The sequence below is a fragment of the Rattus rattus genome, chromosome 8 (assembly GCF_011064425.1).
Source record: "Rattus rattus isolate New Zealand chromosome 8, Rrattus_CSIRO_v1, whole genome shotgun sequence".
Classification (NCBI taxonomy): domain Eukaryota; kingdom Metazoa; phylum Chordata; class Mammalia; order Rodentia; family Muridae; genus Rattus; species Rattus rattus.
In genome coordinates this window covers 112,734,232-112,749,043 of record NC_046161.1, presented here as the reverse complement: position 1 = coordinate 112,749,043, position 14,812 = coordinate 112,734,232, and the positions used below count along the sequence as shown (strand labels likewise).

Sequence of the window (14,812 nt, the reverse complement as noted above, 5' to 3'; positions counted from 1 at the left end):
AGGAAGTGGAGTCACGGGGAGGCCAGGGACCGGTCCTCTGGGGCTGTCCCCAGAGTTGACAGCCAGGGAGGTCAGTGGAGGTTGCTAACAGGGAACCTGGGAAGACTGTTGAGGCCACAACTTGGGACACGATGCAGGCTAAATGGCAGCAGTGGAAGTGATTCCGCGTAGCAGGAATGGCTGTGCTCAGCGATGTACAAGCAGTGAGCTGTGTTCCTCCCCCTCCTCTCCCTCTGTTCCCTCTTTCCGTTTTTCACTCCCTCTCCTTCCACCTCTTCCTTCCTCGCTCTTCCTGACCACTCCCCCGCCCCGATCCCCTCGCCCCCAGTGCCTCTCTTTTCCCTGGAAAGTCCAATGTCTCTGTGACCTTGGAAGGAGCCGCCTGAGACTCTCTGTTCAGCTGGCACCCACAGCCCTGAGCCGCCAGAGCCTGGAGAAGATGCAGCTGTACCTGGTGCTTCTCCTCATCAGCTACTTGCTGACTCCGATTGGTGCCTCCATCTTGGGGCGCTGCGTGGTGGCTAAGAAACTCTATGACGGGGGCTTAAATTATTTTGAGGGCTACAGCCTTGAAAACTGTAAGTAGGACCCTTTCAGGCCCTCTCTCCTCACCTCCTTGATCTCAGCCCCATGCCATCCCATCCCCCTACCACCAGCGTCTTCTCACCCCACACACTGTTCCACCTCTTAGGGGTGTGCCTGGCTTATTTTGAGAGCAAGTTCAACCCCTCGGCTGTCTATGAGAACTCACGAGATGGCTCCACCGGCTTCGGCCTCTTTCAGATTCGCGACAATGAATGGTGTGACCATGGCAAGAACCTCTGCAGTGTGTCCTGCACGGGTGGGTCCCTTTCTCTCCAGTCCCTCGGGGGGAAAGGAGCCTGCAGAACCTGCATGTTTGGAGGAGACAGGGAGAGGGAACTGGCTGTGTCTGGAGCTCATCCCTGAGAGGTGGAGTGCTAGCATGGCAGGGGCACGAGAGAAGGGGTGTGTTAGCCTAAGAAGGAGACAAAATAAAGACCAATGGGCCCAGAAGGTGCTAGGATGTCTGGGGTGTCGGGAGGAGGGTCAGGTAACAGAGCTCAGGCAGTTTGAGAGTAGGAAAAGATTGTTCTGTCTGGTCCTATGTCACCCATGCATGTCCACTAGCTCCCTAAGGGTAGTCATACTGTCACCACGACAGATCAGGAGTGGTTGTAGAGCTGGAGAGATGGCTCGGTGGTTAAGAGCACTTACTACTCTTCCAGAGGTCCTGAGTTCAAATATCAGCAATCATATGGTAGCTTTCAACCATCTGTAATGGGATTCAATGCCCTCTTTTGGTGTGTCTGAAGACAACAGTGCATTCATATTAATAAAATAAAATCTTTTTTTTTTTTAAAAAAGAGGTGGTTGTAAGGACGAGATAGGAAAAGCCCAAAGAGGACACGTCTGCCTCTCCTAAGAAACCTAAGAATCTCTAGCTTAGAGGTAGCACTGGCCAGGGTCCTCTCCTGTGTCCTGTGAGCTTCTGGGAGCTTGGTCAAATGTTTTCCTAAGCCCTTGGCAGGTGTCAGTTCAGTTAATGCTCACAGTAACCGCTCAGGAGTAGCTACTGTTTCTACCCCATTCTACAAACAGGCAAATTGGGGTAGAGCGAGTCCACAGCCAGGGCCGCATGACTGGTGGAGCTGGAGGCAGACCTAAGTGAAAAGTGGGTCCCGGGTCAGGGCTACACAAGAGACTGGGCCAGCTGTCCCTGACACCTGAGGTGTCTCTGCAGCAGAGGGTCTAGGTGTCAGTCCCAGCATCCTCCGGCCTCATTAAAGAGAGCATTTCCCGCTACCCTGATTGATGAGGAGTGTCCAGGGTTTTCAGCCTCGGTGGAGGCAAGCAGTGGGAAGGGAGTTATGGGGTGGAGAGATAAGCTTGCTGTCATCGGATTCCACAGCATCAACCTACTCCACTTCCTTCCTAGCTTTACTGAATCCCAACTTAAAGGATACAATCGAGTGTGCCAAGAAAATCGTGAAAGGAAAACAAGGGATGGGTGCATGGTGAGTGGGTGTCTGCAGCTCACCCTGGAGGTTAGAGGGATGGGAGCATGGAGGGTGGGTGTCTGCAGCTCACCCTGGAGGTTGCAGGGAGGGAGCATGGTGGGTGGGTGTCTGCAGCTCACCTGGAGGCTTAGAGGGATGGGTGCATGGTGGGTGGGTGTCTGCAGCTCACCCTGGAGGCTGCAGGGATGGGAGCATGGTGGGTGGGTGTCTGCAGCTCACCCTGGAGGCTGCAGGGATGGGAGCATGGTGGGTGGGTGTCTGCAGCTCACACTGGAGGCTGCAGGGATGGGTGCATGGTGGGTGGGTGTCTGCAGCTCACACTGGAGGCTAGATGGATGGGTGCATGGAGGGTGGGTGTCTGCAGCTCACACTGGAGGCTGCAGGGATGGGAGCATGGTGGGTGGGTGTCTGCAGCTCACCCTGGAGGCTGCAGGGATGGGAGCATGGTGGGTGGGTGTCTGCAGCTCACACTGGAGGCTGCAGGGATGGGTGCATGGTGGGTGGGTGTCTGCAGCTCACACTGGAGGTTAGATGGATGGGTGCATGGAGAGTGGGTGTCTGCAGCTCACACTGGAGGCTGCAGGGATGGGAGCATGGTGGGTGGGTGTCTGCAGCTCACCCTGGAGGCTGCAGGGATGGGAGCATGGTGGGTGGGTGTCTGCAGCTCACCCTGGAGGTTAGAGGGATGGGAGCATGGTGGGTGGGTGTCTGCAGCTCACCCTGGAGGTTGCAGGGAGGGTGCATGGTGAGTGGGTGTCTGCAGCTCACACTGGAGGCTGCAGGGATGGGTGCATGGTGGGTGGGTGTCTGCAGCTCACACTGGAGGCTGCAGGGATGGGAGCATGGTGGGTGGGTGTCTGCAGCTCACCCTGGAGGTTAGAGGGATGGGAGCATGGTGGGTGGGTGTCTGCAGCTCACACTGGAGGCTGCAGGGATGGGAGCATGGAGGGTGGGTGTCTGCAGCTCACCCTGGAGGAGGTTAGAGGGATGGGAGCATGGAGGGTGGGTGTCTGCAGCTCACCCTGGAGGAGGTTAGAGGGATGGGAGCATGGAGGGTGGGTGTCTGCAGCTCACCCTGGAGGTTAGAGGGATGGGTGCATGGTGGGTGGGTGTCTGCAGCTCACACTGGAGGTTAGAGGGATGGGTGCATGGTGAGTGGGTGTCTGCAGCTCACACTGGAGGCTGCAGGGATGGGAGCATGGTGGGTGGGTGTCTGCAGCTCACCCTGGAGGTTAGAGGGATGGGTGCATGGTGGGTGGGTGTCTGCAGCTCACCTGGAGGCTGCAGGGATGGGTGCATGGTGAGTGGGTGTCTGCAGCTCACCCTGGAGGTTAGAGGGATGGGAGCATGGTGGGTGGGTTTCTGCAGCTCACACTGGAGGTTAGATGGATGGGTGCATGGAGAGTGGGTGTCTGCAGCTCACCCTGGAGGCTGCAGGGATGGGCGCATGGTGGGTGGGTGTCTGCAGCTCACACTGGAGGTTAGAGGGATGGATGCATGGTGGGTGGGTGTCTGCAGCTCACCCTGGAGGCTGCAGGGATGGGTGCATGGTGAGTGGGTGTCTGCAGCTCACACTGGAGACTGGGGTCCCAGGCAGCTGTGAGCTGCCTTGTGGTTTTTGGGGACTGAATTTCTGTCCAGTATATGCTGTAAACTGCTGAGACACCCCTTCAATCCCTTCTTACATAACTAATGCATCCTTTAGGGCCGTGAAATCTTCATCAACCACATCTGTGTAAGCTGCTGTCTTGGCTTTGTCATTAAGTGTTTTGACTTTGTGGCGTCTTCATCCTAAAGGAGCCCTAACAGTTTCTTAGAATCAGACACGTCCATCGCCTTTTCTCTTGTGGCTTCAGGGTCTATTGAGGCCCCCTTCTTAGAAATGTCTTTAAGAGTTCAGGAGATGACTCAGTTGGTAAAGTATTTGCTTTGGAAGCATGAGGACCTGGCTTTGATTCCCCCAGAAACCATGTTTATAACTCAGTTAAGTAGGGTGGCATGCATTTGTAATTCCAGGGATGGGAGGTATAGTCCTGGGGCTCACTGTTCAGTCACTTCAGACCAGGAAGAGACTCTGTCTCAGAAAATAAGGTGAACTGAGTCTGAGGAACAACCCCTGATTATGCCCTTTGGCTTCCATCTGCACGCACGCGCGCACACACACACACACACACACACACACACGTATGTACACCATACACATATACATCTGCACACTCATGCACACACTAGTGCACACCAGAGGCTTCCAAAGAGCTCCACCCTTGTTCTCTCATATCAGAACTCTGTAGACACCAAGTAAGCCCTCGATACTTTTACTAAATTAAAAAAAAAATAGAATTTTAATGATTTTGTCCTTCTATGCTTGAAGTTTGGATTCCTTTGGGATGATTTGGATGTGAAAAGTGAGGCAGGCAGTAAGTAAGGGTCTTTAGTTTTTGCTGTGTCTACTCGTTGTTGTCAACATCAGGAATCCGTTAAAGCGGCCTCATCGCTAACAGAGCAGACTGCAAGCAGTGGTGGAAATCTTGTTAATGATAACGGTCTCCCGAAAGTCTGAGGTTCCTTTCATATGTGGCCTGGGCTTCCTGGTTAATTGGTCAGCTTGGCCGAGTCTCCGGGATAAACATTAATGAGCTAAGTCATTTTTGTTGCATGGCACCATGAGGCCATATACTGGAGCATACTAGCCAATGGACCTCATTGTCCAGACTCCTGGTAAGGCAGGGTCTCGGAAAGCTGACAAGCAGCCTTGCATCCTCTACAGCTCAGACTGAGTTACTCTGCTGTGCTGGGTGGACAAGAGAAGAGAGGTCCCTGCAGTGGAAGGGGAACCCCTTCCACCCCACCTGCCCTGAAACTTTGTTTTCTCTCCCGACCGTTTAATTCCTAATGACTGAGACTAATTATTAATAAATGCCTAGGTCATAAGCTTCTCCTTGTTCACTGCTTTGTTCTTAACTTGTTGTCCCTTTTATCCTAACCGGGGTTTAGCGACGGGGCCAGTTTCCTCTCCTTGTCTTCTTGTGTCTATGCCTCAGAGTTCCTGGCATGAAGCTCTCTTTATTCTAACCTGGTTTCAGCTACCTGCCGGCTTACATCCATCTCCTCAGTGTTTCGGGTTTATCTCTCGCGCTTCTATTTCCCAGAATCCCCTCTCTTCCTGCCAGAAGTCCCACCTCCTGTTTTCTTCCTCAGCTCATTGGCCAGAAGCTGTTTTATTGACAGACGATGCTAATTAGAGATTCTCCCTATACCGCCCCGAGCTATGAAGAGCCCCGGGTTTTCTGAGAATGTGGGTGTGTGTTTTTTCTCAAGCTTCATAGCTATAAGGGACTAGGGGACCTCTGTCTACCACAGGTCCTCCATCCTGCTAGTTTAAGGAGCAAGACTGTAGATGGGGATATGGACTCGGGTCCAGGCATTGGCATTAGAGACTGGAACTTGGGGAATACTGTTAGGGACGTTAGGAGAAGAGGTTAGAGGTTTAGTCCACACACCTCAGGAAGGTTGAAGAGGGAGAAGGAATTCTAGATGCTGTAGCATGAAGGGTGGAAGGAGCCAAGGCCATGGACACTCACTCCTTGGGGCCCTGTGCTAGTCAAAGCATTCTGAAGCTGTCTTAGGGGACTGACTAATTCATCACAGGGCAGGGGTTCCTGTGTGAGGTAGAGGCATCCTGGAAGCACCTGCACCCACCCCAGGGTGAGCGCTAAGAACTTCAAAAGCCTGAGGTCCACACTGGAGAGACGCAAATGTCCCAGGGCCAGCCAGGCAGGCATGGGCAAGCATGACCCTGGGGACCCCAAGCTCTGACTACAAGGAACTGGTGTTCATCACTCTCTGGCCTTCCCTCCGCAGGCCCGTCTGGTCCAGGAACTGCCAGCTGTCGGACATTCTGGATCGGTGGCTGGATGGCTGTGAGCTGTAGGCGCCTGTGTGGTCCTGCCTCACTTGCCGGCCGTGTCTTGGGACTGAGGGCGCTTTTCTGTTTGCTGCTTCAATCCATCCGGTTATCTCACCACTGATGGCTCCAGATGGAAAGGGACAACAGTCCTCACTTCATCCGGGGGTGCAAGGTGCAGAATAAACCAGCTAGTTACTCAACCTGGGCCTGAAGTCTCTGCCTATTATATTATCGCCAGTTATTATATCGCCAGCGGAATGGCCATAACAATTATTTACCCCTTTCATGACTTAACCATTTCTGATTCTCAAGGGGGAGGGCGTGAGAGCAGGGGTTGCCAGTCTAAAGCAGGGAAAGGAGGAGGAAACACGGTGGAAGCTGAGAGGAGCCACAAAAATGGGGAGGAGGAGAGGCTGAGCAAATGGCGTTTTCAGAGCCAACTTGGCTGGACTTGGAATCACCTAGGAGACACACCTCTGCATGTGCCTTTGAGGGGTTAGGGTTACTGCCTGAGCATTTGGGTTTGTCCCCTTTAAGACAGTATAGGCACTACTGTGCCTGTTGGGGGCCCACCCTTCTCACATTTAAAGATGGCACAAGTAACACACCTTTTGGTGAAGAAAGCTAATATAGATAAAGGAGGTTATTAAAAAGGTACTCTGCCCACTCAGTAAACAGGTTCTCATTGCTGCATTTTGCATTGCACCGTAGCCTGTGTTGAGAGAGCCTGGGCACCGTCAACCCTTTTGTGTGTCTCATTCCTGACTTTGAGGCTCCATGTGTCCAAGCCCATATGCTCCCCCCAACCCTGTCACCGCTTACAAACAAGGGCTGCAATTGAATGTACAGTATTATATCTTGCTTTTTCCGCTAATAATCTGTGGCCTAATATTTTCAGGTCTATATCAGGATCCTTCCTGTGTCCCATTAGATGGGCAAGCTTCAGTGCACATAACCCTGTATTGCTTAACCTACAGATAAATTAAGCAGGCTGGGCAGACAGTGGCCGCCTTAAAGGCGAACAGCATAAAGAAGGCCCTGGCTCCTGTTTGCTGCAAGTCAGAGCTTCTGGAGCGAGCTTTCAGTCAAGCTCAACGCTGATGGATCAACCAGTTCGATCTTGTGCTTCTGCATAGCTCTGCCTTGTCTCTGGGGGAAAAGAGGATTTTTTGTATTTCCCAAACACAGAGCATGGATTCCAGTTAACTGATGTCAGTAACAGCGGTCCCTGGGCTCAGTAGGCGCTTTTGGGCCATTGAGGGAAGCTTCATTATTGAAATTTGGACCTGACATGGCTTCCACGGGTGGAGCATGCAGCAGAGTCTGATTGCAGCCCGTCGTCGCTGGTGTAGACGTTAGGGACGCCTGAGATTATCAGAACACTATCATCTCAAGAGGAAACCCAGCTGCCGCCGCCTTCCAGACCATTACTTCCAAGGATGTTCATCCGTCCCTAATGGGCTCTGTGTCAACAAGGATGTGAGGCCCAAGGGCAAAGCAAATGTTAGGGGATCAATGGGACCAGCGTTTCCCAACATCAACCCCATGGCTTGGTGCCCTCCAGCCGGCTGGTCACAACCAACACTGATACCTCAGCCAGGTCCCCTGCTCCCGCTTCCACTGTCAAAGCTGGAAGGGGAAATGTCACTCTCACGGAGCTGTGCCATTATGACTTCTGGTACCAGAATTACTGTAGCAATCCCAGCTTCACAGACTGCACGGGACTCTTCCCTCGCCCATGTCTCCAAACTTCTCAAAGCCTTAGATGCTATAATTTGAATTATAACAGTCTTACAGGTGGCAAAACAGCTCTGGAGAGGTGGCATAACGACTTTAATCCAGTAGATGATAGGTTTGGGTTGGGTATCTCCTTAGAACCCACGCCCCCATCACCTCTATTGCTGAAAGTATTTAATCTCAATCTGGGGCTTCAGTTCCCAGATGAAAGTCACACACAACCGTTATGGTTATTATAAGCCTTTATTAACACTAAGGCTGAGCAGATATCTACCCTCCACGTTATTAAAATCTATTTCCTATGGGTAACCTGGAGTTTTTACTAGGTTTCATCTGAGCTGCTCTTAACTCCAATTGGCCAGCCCTCACTGCTGTGCTTTCTTGACTCCTAAGCCATGGCGTCTTTCTCCCCTCTCCACCTTCTTTTTCCTCTCCTCATGGTCTCCTCTGACCCCAAGCCTGGGAACACCAAGTTCCGCCTATCTCAATTTTGCCCAGCTATAGGCTGTAGGCATCTTTATTCACCAGTCAGAAATAATTTGGGGGCAATATCACTTAGGTCTACTTGTGGACTCTCTTCATCTCCAAGGAAACCAGGCCTTGGGGGCCCGCACTTGGCATTACAATACATAGCAACAGATCAAACCTCAACCCCGCTAGGTGTTAATATTCTCCCTGTCTCTCTGTCTCTCTGTCTCTCTGACTCTGTCTCTCTGTCTCTGTCTCTCTGTCTCTCTGTCTCTGTCTCTCTGTCTCTGTCTCTGTCTCTCTGTGTCTCTGTCTCTCTGTGTCTCTGTCTCTGTCTCTCTGTCTCTCTGTCTCTCTGTCTCTCTGTCTCTCTGTCTCTGTCTCTCTGTCTCTCTGTCTCTCTCTCTCTCTCTGTGTGCATGCGTGCGTGCATGCACATGATTGCTCATGTGAACGCACGTGTGTGTGTGTGTGCACACGATTGTTCCTGAGGGTACATGTGTGTGCCTGTGTCTATGAGTTCACATGTGTGCATGGGGAGGTTAGGGACAACCTTGGGTATCTGGATGTTGTCTTGGAGGCACTGTTGTCTTTTTTGTTCGAGGATTTCTCACTGGCTTGGAACTTGGCAATAGGTTAGGCTGGATGGCCACTGAGCCTCCATTCCCAGGCAGAGGAGCTGGCTGGCATCACAACACCGCTTTGAAGGAAGATGTGATATTTTACCTTTAAGTTTCAAAAGTACTGTCAACAGAGTGGACTGTCATTTCTATGAGACACACCGTTTACATGTCTACATCTCAAAAATAAGGGACTTTTCTCCGACCAGGACGGGGCTGTTGTGCTCACAGCTTGCGGCTCCCTGTGGGCAGCCTCTTCTCAGCCTATTCAGCTTCCTGAGAGACAGTGAAAGGTCGTCTCACTCAGCCCTGGAAACCCAGGAGAGTCCTGAGTTCCCTGCTCAGAAGCTAGGCACTGACTGAAGGCAACCTGTTTCTTTTTGTTTCTCTTCATCGAATGTAGAGCAGTCAGCACTGAGACATCCAAATGTTTCTTTGTGTGAGAGACATACTGGGTGCTTTATGAAACTTATGTCAATAAATCCCTCACCTCTCCCTTGTGAAGCGAGCATTTGGAGTCCAGCATTTCCCAGCCTGGGGAAGGGTATTTAATCTCTCTAAATATTGCTTCCACCTTCTGCCAAATGAGAATAACAACAGCATCCCATTGGGTGTGAAGACTGATGAAGCACCACGCTATGACCTCAGACAAACTCCTGTGACATCCATCTTGTCACCTTGATTGGATTTAGAACCACCTAGAAGACGCAGCTCTGGGCATGCCTGTGAGGGTGTTCACAGGGAGAAGGGAAGGGCTGCCCCTGCACGAGGGCTGGACTCTCCCAAGAGCTGTACTCTTCAACTAAATAAACAGGAAGGAAGCACAAGCAGCTGAGCCCAGAGTTCCTTCCTCCATGTTTCCTGGTTCCTCAGGAAGTGAGGTGAGGATCAGCCAGAGTTACTTCTGCCACCACCACAAGCTATACCCTTAAACCATGAACCACAACAAACCTTCCTACTCTAAGTTGCTTTTTTTTTTTATTGGATATTTTTTATTTACATTTCAAATGTTATTCCCTTTCCTGGTTTCCCGTCCATAAGCTCCCCTTCCCCTCCCCCCTAAGTTGCTTTTTGTCACAGCAAAGAGAAAGTAATTAGAATGATGGAAAGAGAGACTTCAGAGACAGGACAAGAGAGGGACCTCGGGGTTGGGGGATTTAGCTCAGTGGTAGAGCGCTTGCCAGAAAAGGCCCTGGGTTGATCCCCAGCTCGAAAAAAAAAAAAAAAAAAAAAAAAAAAAAAAAAAAAAAAAAAAAAAAGAGAGGGACCTCCATGCTGCAAACTAGGCAGGACTGCAACTGATAGGAGGAGTGGTTATGTGTCTGTGGCAGCAGCGATCTGAATGACTTCCCTCTTGGACAAACTGGAAATGGCTTCTCCCCAAGAGCATGCAGCAAGGGCACTGACTCGAAGGGCCTTCCGGTGTCTCACCTCCAGAACTGAGGAGAGAGTGCATTCCTTCCTGACTGTCAGTGCGTGCTTCTTACGGCAGCCATGTGTCTTAAAACTGACACTTAGTGGGCGCCTCTTGAAGTCAGACTCCAAATGCAGCCTTGGCAGCACCATCGAAGACCTCCACAGTGTCCTTGTGCTGAGAACTCAGCCCCTAAAGCAAGGAGATGAGACGTGGGGATTTCAAGGCCTCTGCTGTCATGAACAGACAGTGCAGAGTTAAGCGTGGGTTTTCCTGGAAGCAGGTTTGGGACAAAGGCAAGGCCTCCTTCACCCCCATGCATGTACACTGAACTTCTTCCCTCCTGAGCAAGAAGGACCTGGGCAAGCTTGGAATTCCCTGACTAATAAATTCCTCTTTGGTGAAACACCACACCTCGAGTGTTCTGTCACAGCAGAGTAAACAGGCTGAGCTGTCCTCAAAAGTGGGGAGGCCATTAGTACTTGCTAGGCTCTGAATGTAAAACCTCTCCATGCTTGGTCCTTAGCAGACATGCTGTTCTGGGAGTTGGTGGAAACTTTAGGGGAGGGCTTAGTCGGTGGGATGTATGTTTCTGGGAGGTTATCCTGGAAAGTTACATGAGACGGGTAGGCTCGGCCACATGGCCCACTATCGTGAGGGTCAGCCTCATTGTGATTCTGTAATTACTGGATCCATGGAACATGGGCTGACATTACTGAAAGCATGAGCCAAAATACTTCTTAAATTACTTGTGTCCGGTATTTGTCACAGTGACGGGACATGATGCTATGTCACAGCTGGGGAGACCTGGGTTCAGAATTCTGACATCTGAGTCCACACAGCTAGTGAGGGAAGGGAAGAACTGAAACTCAAGTCTCAAGTCCCCTCCCTTTCCCTTCCCCAGGGCCTCCCACAGTGCTGGGAAAAGAACAAGATCTCACTCATCCCTGCTAGGAAGGGGACTCAGAGACATAGAAGGTGACAAGAAAAGACTGCACGAACCCAGTTTAATTAAGTTAATTTGTTAAGGACTTATTGTAGTCAGGGACATTTATATTAGTACAGTTTGTTTTCTTTAATTATTAATTTTTCTACTGAGTTATAGAAGCTCATAATATAAAGAACAAAATGGGTTTGGCTGTAGAAATCAGAACCTCTTCATCTATTTCTTTCTCCTCAGTAGAACAGCCCACATTTCTGCAACAGCTTAAGGAGTTTGTTTCCACTTGTGGGCCTCAGCTGGGTTGGATTAACAATGCCCGAGTTGAGCGATTGAAGCCATGTCAGTGGTTAAAAGCAGGTACTGCTTTTGCAGAGGATCTGAGCTTGGTTCCCAGCACGCACTGGCCAGTTCTTCTGACCTCCTGGGCCTCCTGCACCCACCGCCACACTTTCCTGCCCAGATGGATTATATCGGTAACAAAATAAATCTTTCATCCCTTCTGTCTTAGCAAAACAGGAACGACTACAGTTGGGAACAGGGCAGGTGGGGGTAGGGAAAAAACAAATGCAGGACTGAGGGTCAGAGGCCCCAGGAAGAGGTCTCCGAGTAGATGCAGTGGAAGAAACCCTCACATGAGCACCCTACCTGCAGAGAGGTGTAGTGAGTGACATCTGGACCAACCTGCTCCTCACCCTGTCCTGGGTAGAGCCCTTGCCTTCTTTCTACTTAAATGACAACCTTTCGTTTTAATTTGTTTGTTTGTGTTATCTCTTTTGGCTTTTTTTAAGACAGGGAATTTTTCTGTAGTCCTAGTTGTCCTGGAGGTAGCCCTGTAAACTAGGATGACCTCGAACTCACAGAGAGCCTGCCTTCTGTGTCTCCCAGTTGGTGGGACATCAGACACGTGGCAGGTGATTTTCCTTGCACTTAGGGATGGTGGCACATGCCTATAACCCCACTGTGCTCCTCCTACTATGAGCTTACATAGTTTGATGGAAACAATAATTAAAAGAAACCAAGTGCAACAACACGTTTTCCTGTAATAATATGTAACGAACTAATCTAATTAAATCACTCATAGCATTGATGTGGTCCTTTTTGTCTCTTTTAAAGTAAATTACTTCTACTTCCTGTTAAGGAAGAGATACCAGACAGGGATAAGATCATCACAGTTGCACTAAATTGGAGGGCAGTATGAATTTACAGATCTATGAGATGGGAAGCAGGAAGTACACCTCACTAAGAGAGCCGCTTGCTCATGGTATACAAAGTTCCAAACCCAGTACCATACAAACAATTACCTTGCCTTAAGTTGTATCTAATGTGCCCCACTTCAGAGAGGCCTATCTTGGACTTCTGGGATAGCAGAATGCATCTGGAGGTCTAGAGTTTGAGCCACACTCTCAGATACAATTGCAGGTATTCTGGAGCCTGCTACACTATCAGATACAATTGCTGCCAGGCATCCAGGATCCCCTGCTGGCTCTGGTGAGTACGGATAGCAAAAAAGCAGCTTTCTGGCCTCAGTTAGTCAGTTGATGTACATATGTCATTTCCCTAATGCCAGCACACTGCTGTGTATCCCCTCACCTTGTCCTTAAACATCTGGGTATAAAAAAGATTCTTTTATGACTCAATGGTTGAAAGCACTGGCTGCTCTTTTAGAGGACCCAGGTTTGATTCCCAGTACCCACTTGGTGTTTCACAACTACCGTAACTCTAGTTCCATGGATTCCAGTGCCCTCTTATGTCTTCCATGAATGCTGTATTGTAAATATCACCTTTATTTCCTCAAAGTGATAAGATGAGAGATGTACCTAAGCTGGGTAAATATATGGCTTGGGCTGAGCCCAGAACATTTCTTTCTCTGTTCTAAGTTTCCCTAGGCCTAGGCCTGGAAGAGTTTAGCCTTCGTACAATCTAATCTTCCAAATTGACTGACTCAATCCAGCTTCTCATGGCTTCTGACTGAATTGTTCTGTCTGGCTTCATATTAACTTTGGCAATCTGTTCTAATCTTCTGGCTCCTTCCCATTCTCTGGCTTGTTCTGTCTTCACCTGTGTCTAGCTTGCTTTTCTCTGAAACTTGTCTCTGTAAAATTGCCCCAACAAAACTGCTATACACATACCCCACCCACCCACCACACACACACACACACACACACACACACTACCCACACCACATACACACACACACCATCCACCATATACACACCCCCACACCACATACCACACACATACCAGCCACCAGCCATCACACACACACACACACACACACACACACACACACACACACACACTGTACCCTTTTCTCTTCCTGCACTGCTCTTAAATAGCTTCTCTTTCCTATCCTGTTTTCATGAGAGTGGGCATATCCTACCGCTGACTCATTCTGTCGAATCTTTCTCTGACTCATCACTTTGTCTGCCCCTCAATTAGACATTACTTTCAAACATGACTACTTCCTTCTACAAACTAACCTTACCTTCACTGTTAGGGATTAAAGGTGTGTACTAAGGATGTCTGTATTCCAGCCTGATCATATCTTTGGATATAAAAAAAATCCCTTGCCATGTTCCTGGATTAAAATTCTTCTACATCTTCCCTCTTTCTGTTTAAGCTAAAAACCATACGCAGTTTAGCTGTTATAACAGAAACACAATTATCAGTCCTCATAAAGATCTGGGATGTGATGATCCTTTATAACTTCAGTCCTGATCATCCGTCCTTCAGCAAATGTCCATTTTGGCATCAAGGTTTTCCAACCGGCCAGTCTGAGGTATGGTCCATCCTTGTTTCAGCCTGTTTGCTGAGCTGTCTCCTCACAGGGGTGCCAGCTGCCTGCTTCATCTGTGTGTCTGTCTTTTTGTGTCTCTTCTTTCCTTGAGTCTTGCCTTTCATGTGGAAGCTTCTCGTACTTGGATCAGATCTTTATCAATTTTGATGGAACCCATAGTCTTTCAACACTGTGGAAATATCCCCAAGGTGTCACATTCCCTGACTTCCTTTCTGATGTTAAAACATCTTTAAAATACACAGTTGATCTATTTCAGTAGTTTCTTTCTATAATCCAGTGTCTTACAGCAACTGATATTCCTCGCCCATTGGCATCCAAAAAAAAAATGTAAAGTTAATAAAGCGTTATTCAGTCTATGTCTTATAGTGGGACTTTCTAGGACCTGCCAGCAGTATAAATAATGACACAGAGTTTTCTAATATAATTTAAAGCTTAGGCCCTTTGCCGGGAGAGTCTCCATCTAGTGTTTAAGGTTAATCTGACTGCTCTGGCCTACAGTGCACCACATGGCTAGCTCTGTACCTCCCTACTTCACTTTGGTCCATGTCTGTTCCCTCTGTGTCTGCTCTTGAATCTGCCACTTCTACTATCTTCCCTCTTCCTCTGTGTCTCTGCCCAGAAGCTCTGTCCTCTTCTTCCTGCCCAGCTACTGGCCATCAATCCTTCTTACAGCCAATCACTAGTGAGACACTCTCCAACACAATTCTAGATTGCCTTAGGCAGGTGAGAAAGGGTGAATACTTACAAAATAAAAAACCCAGTGACGGGCCATAGGAATGACAACACCAGAATCCTGCCGGTACTCTGTTTTTTGCTGGGGCAGAATTAACAGTTGAAAGTACAAAGACACACATTCCTACAAAGTAAAAAAGGTTTTCCCAACATCT

At 49.4% G+C, this 14,812-nt stretch overlaps 1 protein-coding gene across 1 annotated transcript; it reads left to right on the top strand.

Moving 5' to 3' along the window:
* Positions 1-313: 313 nt before the first annotated feature.
* Lyzl4 (lysozyme like 4) lies at positions 314-6,150 on the top strand. Its single transcript, XM_032910227.1, has 4 exons — positions 314-578; positions 692-841; positions 1,958-2,036; positions 5,901-6,150. The coding sequence occupies exons 1-4, from the start codon at positions 440-442 to the stop codon at positions 5,968-5,970; spliced, it is 438 nt and encodes a 145-aa protein (XP_032766118.1). The 5' UTR covers positions 314-439; the 3' UTR covers positions 5,971-6,150.
* Positions 6,151-14,812: the final 8,662 nt, after the last annotated feature.